General features: G+C 32.6%; 1 protein-coding gene across 1 annotated transcript; it reads left to right on the plus strand.

The window, feature by feature from the left end:
* The first annotated feature begins 235 nt into the window (after positions 1–235).
* LOC123695609 lies at positions 236–1024 on the plus strand. Its single transcript, XM_045641514.1, has one exon. It carries the CDS (start codon positions 281–283, stop codon positions 962–964), a length of 684 nt encoding a protein of 227 aa, XP_045497470.1. The 5' UTR covers positions 236–280; the 3' UTR covers positions 965–1024.
* Positions 1025–10716: the final 9692 nt, after the last annotated feature.

A 10716-nucleotide genomic window follows, 5' to 3' on the forward strand; every position in this document is an offset into this window, starting at 1 on the left:
TAATTTATACTTCGTAGAATTAGCTGTGAACATAAAAAGTAACGATACATCATGTACAAATATGTAGATTGGTTAACTATTTTTAATATTAGTCTTGCTTCATCATTTTCAAAACATGTCCCAAACAAATGAGACATTTCTAGAAAACTAATTAACAGTAGATATATTACTCATTATTGGATAAACGGAGAGTCGATAAACTATGACCCCAGATTGTTTAATATAAATAAATGTTGCCGCCACTGCGCAGCTGCAGTTGTTCTCTAAACATACAGCGAACATGTTTGTTTTAACTCTATGTGGCTTGCTAGCCTTTGTTAGCGCAGCCCCCCAGTATGGCTACCATGGATACTCCAACGAACTCGAAAGCCTTGAAAGGATGCTGGATGATGAAATATTCAGCATGCGCAACTTCTGGACGCAACTCCGAAATGACATGCTCAACCTCGAAAGCTCGCTACAGGATATAACCCGGCAAGTATCCCTAAACATTCCCGTCGAGAAAATTGAAGGCAATACGTACCAATTAAAAATTAACCTACCAGACTTCGAGGAAAGCGAGGTCTCAGTGGAAATGGGAAAACGAATGTTGCAAATAGAAGCCCACAAGATGTTGGACCAGGGATCGATGAAGCGCTACATCTATATCAAGACCTTGCCGTCTAACGTGGAAGACTCGGGTACCTGGGAATTCGAGAACAAGGTTCTAACTGTGTCCATACCTTTGAAAGACGTGGATGCTGTAGCAACTGATGATAAGGAAAACAAATCTATTGAACGTGAACATAGCCGGGAGGAACTTGGGGATGACAAAGCTGATGACAACATGAACGTTGATGTCGGCATCGAAACTACAATACAACCAGAGTTGCTGACAAATGAAATACCCCAGTCCAAGGTCGAAGCAACTACTTATTCTGAAAGTGACAGTGATATCGATTTCGTCCCCATACGGTTTAGATAAGTGAATTTATACAATATTCGTTTTATATTATCTTTATTTAATAAAATGTGATGATATAAATGTGTTTTAATTAAGTGTGTTTCGAGTTTAAATATTAGTAATCAACGGAACTCAAATTAATTTAAATGTACAAATAGTTATTAATTTCAGTGATAACTACAGTTAAATTAATACTAGAGTTTGAATCAGTTCAGTTGAGTCATTCACGTTTGAAATCCATTCATCGTTATAAACTCACGGTTAATTATTTATATTATTTATTTTGAAAGTGAGTAATTTTTTTATTAAAAATTAAATATTGTTTTAATAAACCCGTTATGATAACTTCAAGACATAATCATAATGTTCTTTGAGATATATTTCATAAATAAATGTCTTCATTATCAACACCAGATAAGTGATGATACCTAACTTTTAGTTGTTTATTTAGCTTCATCTGTTCTTATCTCAATAATTAAATATTTCAAAGAACTATAATAACATAAAAATAACAAAAACGTACAAAAATAAACTACTACACTTTTTCTAACATAACTTTATCACGTAAAATATTACGTTTAAAGAAACAAAGAAAAGTCATAGCTCAAAGTGGTTCCTCCCATATCTACTATATTTGTGTAAAAACATTATGTCCGTTGCAGGCCAAGTTAGACCCTCAAAACCACTTATTGTAATTTATCGAAATACGAAATGCACTCCGCAGATTTCCCCTTTATATTTCTGAGTAAGCACTATTATTACTATAAAATAAACAAAAAGTTCGATGATTTTACACCTATTACCTTACCTTACTAGCTGTTCCCTGCGGTTTCACCCGCGTAGCTCCGCTCCTGTTGGTCTTAGCGTGATTATATAGGTAATAGAATTTTTCAAATCGGACCAGTAGTTCCTCAGATTAGCGCGTTCAAACAAAAAACAAACCTTTCAGCTTTATAATATTAGTATGTATTGAATGTCCATTTCTGAAGTTCGATTTCCATCTAAAAAAATATACTTGATACAACTAATAATGTTTTGATCTTTTTAAATTCATAAATTTCTAAGAAAATAAAATACTTAGAAGGAAAGATTAGTTAGTATTGAACTTTGCCATACAGATAACCATTATCTTTATTTATTTAGTCATCGATCATCATAATATTACTTCAAAATATTACAAAGAATTTTGTATTTTATTTATAAACTAGTTTGTTTTTAATTATTTCGCTTAGATTAAAATAATATATATAAAAAGCCGACCATTAAGGCCCAAGTGGATAATATTAACAAAAAGTTGTATATCATAATATTATACTAGCTTACCACCCGCGGCTTCTCCCACTTTATCTAAAACCTAATAAATTATATACTAAAACCTTCCTCTTGAATCACTCTATCTATTAAAAAAAACCGCATCAAAATCCGTTGCGTAGTTTTAAAGATTTAAGCATACAAAGGGACATAGGGAAATAGGGACAGAGAAAGCGACTTTGTTTTTTAGTATGTTTCAATTATTGTGGTATTAAGAAGATATTCCCTACACTTACGAGTTACGAACCTCTACTACGTAGTACTATAAACTAAACTTTGAAAATAAACTTTTCTATTCCAAATATTGATTGATAAATAAATATTGAATAGTTGATAATACAATATCTTCTTTTTTGATAAATAAAATAAATATACAAACAGATAACAAGATTGACCCAATTTTAGGATATCTACTGTTTTATGAGTCTATTCCTTCCGTAAATACATATACGAAATAATATGTGCGTTTAATTAATAAAGTTAACAATAAGCGACTGTCTAACTACATAATATGGAACTACTCTGGGTAGGATTGTAATTAGACCTTTGTTACAATCTAATAACTACGTCTGAACAAGTGTGTTTGAGGGCTTAGTTGACACCTACTAAAATAAATGTAATATTTTCTAGAAAATATACTAACAATATTATAAACATAGTGTCATAAATATAATACTAAACTAGTAATTTTTGACTTGTTATATATATCAGAAAGGGATACATTGTATTAAATCTTGAAAAACTTGAAAAACTTTTTATTATTCATTTCATACAATACAATATGGAGTAGTAGGGCCCTCCTAGTAAGTTGTAAATCTGTGTACCAAGTAGTATTAAACTTTTTATCCCAGTAAATATTATTCAAGAGAAAACAATCTTACATATAAAAACATTTCGCGTCGATCACTGTTCTTTGCAAAACCAAAGAATTCAGTACATTTACAAAACAGCTAAGTGTTTAACAATGGCTAAGCAATATATCGAAAATAATGAAAGAAGTTTAAAAGTTTTTTCTTGTTGAGTCAAAAGTTCTGTTCTGTTATCAGATACAGTGACATAAACATTGCAGATAAGGATGGGGGTCGCGAGTTTGGAAGTTGTATAAAATTTAACGACCCCGACCTGAGACACACTGCTTGTAGGCCTAAAATACGGAACCCTAATAAAAACAACACATTTGAATTTTCATCACTGAAAGACACACTGCTTGTAACAGCTGTAGGCTGAAAGAACATTTGAAATTCCATCATAATATAATAAAATTTGTGAATTGCTAGCAGAATCTTGCTAATTCCTCTATTTTTGGTATGCTACAAGTAAAGGATAATTCACGCTACTCCGTTTCATGGTGAACCGTGCCGTGCCGTCAAACATTATTGTATAATTTTGTTGAAATTTCGATGGATATTGTTTCATTTATTTCCTGGCTCCGGCACGGCCCGGTCCCGGCACGATGAAGTGTGAAATCTTTACTAGCTTTCCGCTCGTGGCTTCGCCCGCTTTGTCTAAAACTTAATAAATTATATACTAAAGCCTTCCTCTTGAATCACTCTATCAATTAAAAAAACCGCATCAAAATCCGTTGCGTAGTTTTAAAGATTTAAGCATACAAAGGGACATAGGGACAGAGAAAGTCAGAGAGAGACTTTGTTTTATATTATGTATATGTCAGAGTCCTACGTCTATAAATTATCAATAATATTTTATATTCTAGAAAATTCTGGAAGTTTCGCCAGCACTGTGTCCGAAAACGATAATCCTATCTTCGACGATTTTGTAAGCTCTCGGCTTTCAACCTCCATCTGGTCTTACACTCATGATTTTAGGATTATTAGTATTTCTTAAACTTTCGGTTCAAGGGTCTGCTTGGGCTCGAACTTGGGAGAAATAAATTCGTGAGCCGAAATGTTTGAAAGTTGCTGATAGCGAAATTATTGTAGTTTTTAGACCTTCACATTGGGTAGTGTAGTGTGTAATTTGTAAGTACTAGAAAAGTTTGTGTTGAAGTATGATTTCTCCGAAGTTTATAAAAATATAATTATAAATCCATAATAGGAGATAGGCTGAAAAAGAGAATGAATTGTGCTATAATAAAATCGAACAGACGTACTACACATAAAACAAAATTATGGACATTTTTATAGTGTACTAGGTTTCCGCCCGCGGCTTCGCCCGCGCAGTCAAAGAAAACCCCGCATAGTTCCCGTTCCCGTGGGATTTCCGGGATTGCGACATTTTTCCGGGATAAACAGTAGCTTATGTCCTTTCTCGGGTATCAATATATCTCCATACCAAATTTCATGAAAATTGGTTCAGCAGTTTAGGCGTGATTGAGTAACAGACAGATAGACAGAGTTACTTTCGGATTTATAATATTAGTATGTATACAGTCATCTATACTAATATTATAAATAGGAAAAGTTTGTAATTATGTATTTATGTATGTACTAGCTTTCCACCCGCGGCATCGCCTGCGCAGTCCAAGTAAAACCCGCATAGTTCCCGTTCCCGTGGGATTTCCGGGATAAAACCTATCCTATGTCCTTTCTCGGGTATCAAAATATCTCTATACCAAATTTCATGCAAATTGGTTCAGTAGTTTAGGCGTGATTGAGTAACAGACAGACAGACAGACAGAGTTACTTTCGCATTTATAATATTATATTAGTAATTATATTAGTATATTAGTAATTAGTAATTAGTAAATATTAGTAAATTAGTAAATTAGTAATTAGTAATTAGTATATTAGTATTAGTATTAGTATGGATGTATGTATGTATGGTTTTCACGCATAAACCTCTCAACCGATTTTGATGAAATTTGGCACAGACAATCTTTAGACCCTGAGAAAGAACATAGGCTACCTTTTTTGCAAAATATGTACCACGGGCGAAGCCGTCGCGGACCGCTAGTTTCAAATAAAATTACACTGTAATTAATTAAAAACTTAATACATATCGCATAAATTATTACTTTCTAAACTTGCAAGATGCAACTTTGTTATTTATCCCTACTTATAAATTACCTTAGCAATAACCTCATTAAACTAGTTCCATTAAATGTTCCGAAGTTCGATTAATAGAAAAGTATAATCTTAGGATATACTTTGTTGATGAAGTGTGAAAGTTTGAGGAAATATTAAAGCTCTCGAAGTGCACTCCTGTGTAGTGAGCGCTGCGGGCTAATCCCTAGGAAGGAGATTGGATCTTCGTCTATTATAGATAGTTTAAGATATTAAATTATTCGGTGTTCAGTATTTGATATTCTTGCTCTTAAGTCTCACATGCATGTATCGCGGTAAAATGTGCACCAATATGCATTAAAATACGAAAACATTTGTGATTTTATAAACTTAAAAAAAGAGACTATTGCACGACGATGCGAAGCATCAGAGAGTGCTTTACGATCGAAAAATTTTTTTCGGCTCATTTTTGCAGCTATTCTTATTATTATAGCCTTGTTAGTTCACGGAATCAAGATATTTTGCATACTATTGTCGAGATAATTTAATGGAGATTAATCCCATACTTTTTAAAAATTGATTTACTTCAATAGAATTGGAAAAAAACACCGAAATAGGTCAAAAAATTTTCCTGTCCGTCATGTGTGAAACCTGAAAACACTATAACTTGTGAAAAAATCCATCATTTGAGTTAAATTTTTTTTTTAATATTCTAATCGACGATTGTAGGTCACTGAATGCGAATGATTAATTAATTCAGTGTCGTTTAATTGCAATTAATAAAAAACGAAAACTACAAGACTGTATAACTATATATACAGTCTTGTAGTATATAATATATATATATATATATATATTTTATATTTCATAATTAAATGAGCATTATGAGTCGTGCACTTTTGGATTTTCCAAATAATTTTTTTTTTTCAGAACTTTCAATTGTGTGAACGGATTTTGATTGATAATTTGTTTTTTTTTTTTTTTTTTTAATCTGGTGCCTCTCATGCGGCAGTAAACGTAAATAGGAATATACATTTACTTTAGTTCTCATTAAAAGATTATGAATTTGAAGACGGTTTAGTTTTTTGCAAAAAAAATAATTACGTCTTTTTAACAGATCTCGTATTTTTCTAATAAACTTTACTAAATAAAACAAACAAAATAATAAACAGAGATGTAACGTCGTCTCGACATAGAAATGTTAAGACGGCGAAATAACATATTTAACGCAGAAACCAAGCTATTTTTACAAACCTTCAAATAAGGCAGACCCTTATCAAATGTGTTATCTTGTTACAGTTTAAACTGAAACCCACTTCTTGTGAATCGTTCCAATTATTATTATTGTTAAGGATGTCGATCTCGTTGAGTTATTAAAAGCTTCCGAAATTTGTTTCTATTCTGAAGTGCTCATTTTCCTTCTTCACAATAATTTATACTGCAAAAAAATTCATTAACAATGCTTAATTGAATTGGAGAACAATACGCAATTGGTCAATTGGTAATATCACTACGTCAATTCAATCTATGCCTACTTATTAATAGTTAAATTATAATGTAAGTAAGTAATTAATAATTATGTAAGCTGAAAAGTTCGTTTGGTTGTCTGGTCGAGCTTATCTCAGGAACTAAGTTGAAACCGAATTATCGAAAAAGTCTATAGGAACGTGAGCATCACACTTCAACCAATAGAAGCGGAACATCAATGAAAAGTGTTTGCAAAAATATGAAAAATATTTTTGTTGGGAGCAGACAAAGTTGCGTAAAATATTTATTTTGAGTGGGTCTGCTAATATAGACAAAAGGATTACCAGATGGATAGCTGATCCAGACTAGGCTCTGACTATTGACATTAATCTTGACAGAGAAGATACAAAAATGGTTTAGCGCTAAAATAAATTGGTTGCGGGAAATTTTTAATCCCCACTTTGACATCTAACAAATTGACGTATACCAAGCGTATACCTTTCTGAGATTTAAGCCTGAGGCTATTTTATTGGACCACGTCAGAACTCTTTCTAGTTTTATATTTTTGGCACGCTCTACAGCATTTTAAAGTATGTACACTGAAAATTCTCCGCCTCAAAAAATACCTAAAATCTAATCCATTCTCAAATTGATTTCTCTGAGATGAATTGATTTCTCTCATATTATTAAAAAACGAAATTTACTAGCACCCTAGAAAATATTCACTTTCAATTGTTGTTGTTGTTTTTCCCCGTCTAGACCATTGCAATAGTGTAATAAGCGACTGCATTAAACTACAACTATACTCGGTTTCAAAAGCACACGAAATAAACATATCAAGTAAAAAATTCTTTCTATGTAAATGAATATAAATTTTGGCATGCTCCAAACCCAGCAATAACATACCTTACTCATAACACTACTTCAAATAAGAAGTTACGTTGAACATTTTTAACGTTTCGACTTTCGGCGTTTTTTCACTCATAATATAAATACTATATTGTATTATTTATATCTCGCTGAAAGTAAGGCTGAGAAAATATCCTCGGAAAAGTAATACTGTGGATGTTTTGACGGTATATTTTGTTTTGCTTAAATTGAGTGTTTTTTTGCCTATATCTATACTTAATATTATAAAGCTTAAGATTTTGTGTGTTTGGTTAAACACGCAATTCTGGGAACTACGGTTCAAATTTGAAAAATTATTTCAGTGTTAGTCCATTTATCAAGGAAGGTTACGCCTATATATCATTGCACTAAGTCCAATAGCATAACTATTCTCTAATCTGTGCCAATAGGATCAGAGCTATGCGAGTAAAACCACAGGACACAGCTAGTCCATTGGTAAAGGTATTGAATGAAAATGATGTGTCATTGGTATGTGTTTTGTGGTAAATCATGAATAATAGTGCTGATATAATGGTCTAGTCATTTATGGATATCATCCAGATAATATACTATAAACTTTTAGTACTTTTTTAGTACTTTAGTATAAACTTTATTAATCACACTTTAGACGATATCGGATTAAAAATGTGCGTATTTTGCCTCGCGCCATACGAGGATCTTAGGCTACATTATTTGTATAGTTTCAAGTCATCGGATTGAATGAAATTAAAAAAATATATATTAATTATTTCTTCAAGGTCTCATCTTATTTTATAAACAACTAACTTTAAATATACAAATGGTGGCCTTATGGCTCTAAGCCATCTCTGCCAGGCAACCTTGAAAGTAAATGCTTGTTTGCGCACCATTATCATAACGGTGCGATTAAGCTAATTCTACTTAAAATTTATCAACAATCTCGCTAAGATTTGTGGAAAAATTTGCATTTAAATGGGCACTTTCATGTGGAAGCGTTATACCAAATTTAACATTTGGTTATCAAATCCGATTTAGGGATTTCTTTATTTATCCGTTTAAAACAATCCGGTTAGGACGTGCGAACGGAAGACCGGTTTTAACCGGCCTAATCCCGGATAAACGCAGGGTGACTGTCCGCTAAGTTTCAGCACAGATCTAGAGAACGGGGGAACTAGATAAACCAAAGTTTTAGGATTATTTTTCAATCCTTGGTTTTAATAAAGGAATAAAAAATTGACTCAATCTGTTTAATTTATCGGAGGATAAAATATGATAGAAAGTGATTCAGCATATCCAGGTAGTCCAGGTAGGTCTGTATATGAAATATTCCTATAAATATGAGTAATGAGTATATTACCTACACAGTTTACAGATTTTAGTTAATCCATGTTGGAATGTTCTGTGATTGAGTAACAAATATATAAAAATAATCAGCTTTAAGTTAATAATATTAGCATACATGACACATCTAGACTTAGTACATCTATGGGTCAGGTCTTCTTTCCCTTTGAATTTTTATCCCTACCGGGTATTAAGTCGCGATAAAAGATTCAAGATTTTAAAATATTTTTATGTTACAAAATTGCGATTTGGAAATGTGATATTTTTTTTTTCATTTGTTAATCTTTAGCCTTTTTACTCCAGTTTAAGATTGAAGAGCCTTATAAATTTATAAAGAATAGAAAAAATTCGATCACGAGGCGGGATTCGTACCTGCATCCTTTCACGCCAATCCGGGGTGGATGATAAATTTGATAAATTTATATTTATAAAGCATTTGAATGCCATAAAACTAAAAATATCGAATTCATTGAAGAGCCTTGCTTATTTACTAACATTTCGTTTACTTCCAGGTTTATGTAACAAACATTGGAACATTTATAAAAATAACCTACTAAACCGTGAGAGGTTTAGTAGGTTATTTTTAAATATATAAAATGAAATGAAAATACGTTTATTATGGACATATGAAATAAAAAAAAGACTTGTTATTACAAATTTTAAACTTGCTGTAGGTGAAGTCAGTGGAGTTACCATGGTGTTTTATAAGCAGTATTATTTCCAGTATGCAAAAGTGATAGCACAAGACGACCTTTGTAGAGTTGTCATTGTCTGTCTGTGGAAAGGGATGGAAAGATGTGCCCACGTTGCGCGATGACGCGAAAGCTAGTGATATTAATAAAATATAACTAAGAGCTCGTCTACAGACCATCTAAAGAAAAGCTTATTTTAATATACTTACAGCTAAACGCTCGTCTATACACCGTCTACAGAAAAGTTAGTGTTAATTGAAGCTAAACGCTCGTCTCCAGACCGCCTGTAGAAAAGCTAGTGTTAATATAGGTACAGCCTTAGGGTACAGCTATACACCTGTCTTACGACTACCTACTATTCAGCTAACCGCTCGTCAACCGACTGCCTATAGAAAAGCTGTTGTTAATATTCAGCTAAACGCTCGTCTATAGACCCGCTATAGAAAAGCTATTGTTATACAGCTGAACGCTCGTCTATCGACCCCCTACAGAAAGCTCGTGTCAAACCCAGTAATATAACGCTTCGCTCTCGACAATAGGCGCAAATGGCATCCGTTCAGATCAGCTTTTAGATCAAATAGACAGTCCTTTTGTCACGAAATTGGCTCCTTTTTATAGGATATTTCAGAATAATGAGACAATGATGTTCGCACTGCGAATATATCGCAATATATTAGCATATTGAAAGAGATACAGACACTGTATCCTTCTTTCAAATATACGGTCAATGTACATACAGAAACAGGAAGATATGACATAAATGAAAAATAGCATCTTTGGTAGTTAAAATAGCTACATATTCATAGTTGCCTAATCACAGCGCTCATTTTGAGATTGCATATAGGCTCTGTTAACATTTAATAGCACCTACACTCTACAGCTTATCCTATTTTATAGAGATTAAGCTATTAGCTAGTTTCAAATGTAACTAACTATAATATACTTCATTCGTAACTTGTTATATTTCTATAGCAATTCAGGTAAAACGCCCATTCGTATCCTCAATCTACATTCACCTATTTATATGCCATTAAAACAAAACGCAAACAAACCTCTCAAAACTTAACCATTACTAAAACTGCCACAAAGGGTAATAACGCCATTACTATCGAGTGCAATTTGCAATCCAGTT

The sequence above is a fragment of the Colias croceus genome, chromosome 1 (assembly GCF_905220415.1).
Source record: "Colias croceus chromosome 1, ilColCroc2.1".
Lineage (NCBI taxonomy): Eukaryota > Metazoa > Arthropoda > Insecta > Lepidoptera > Pieridae > Colias > Colias croceus.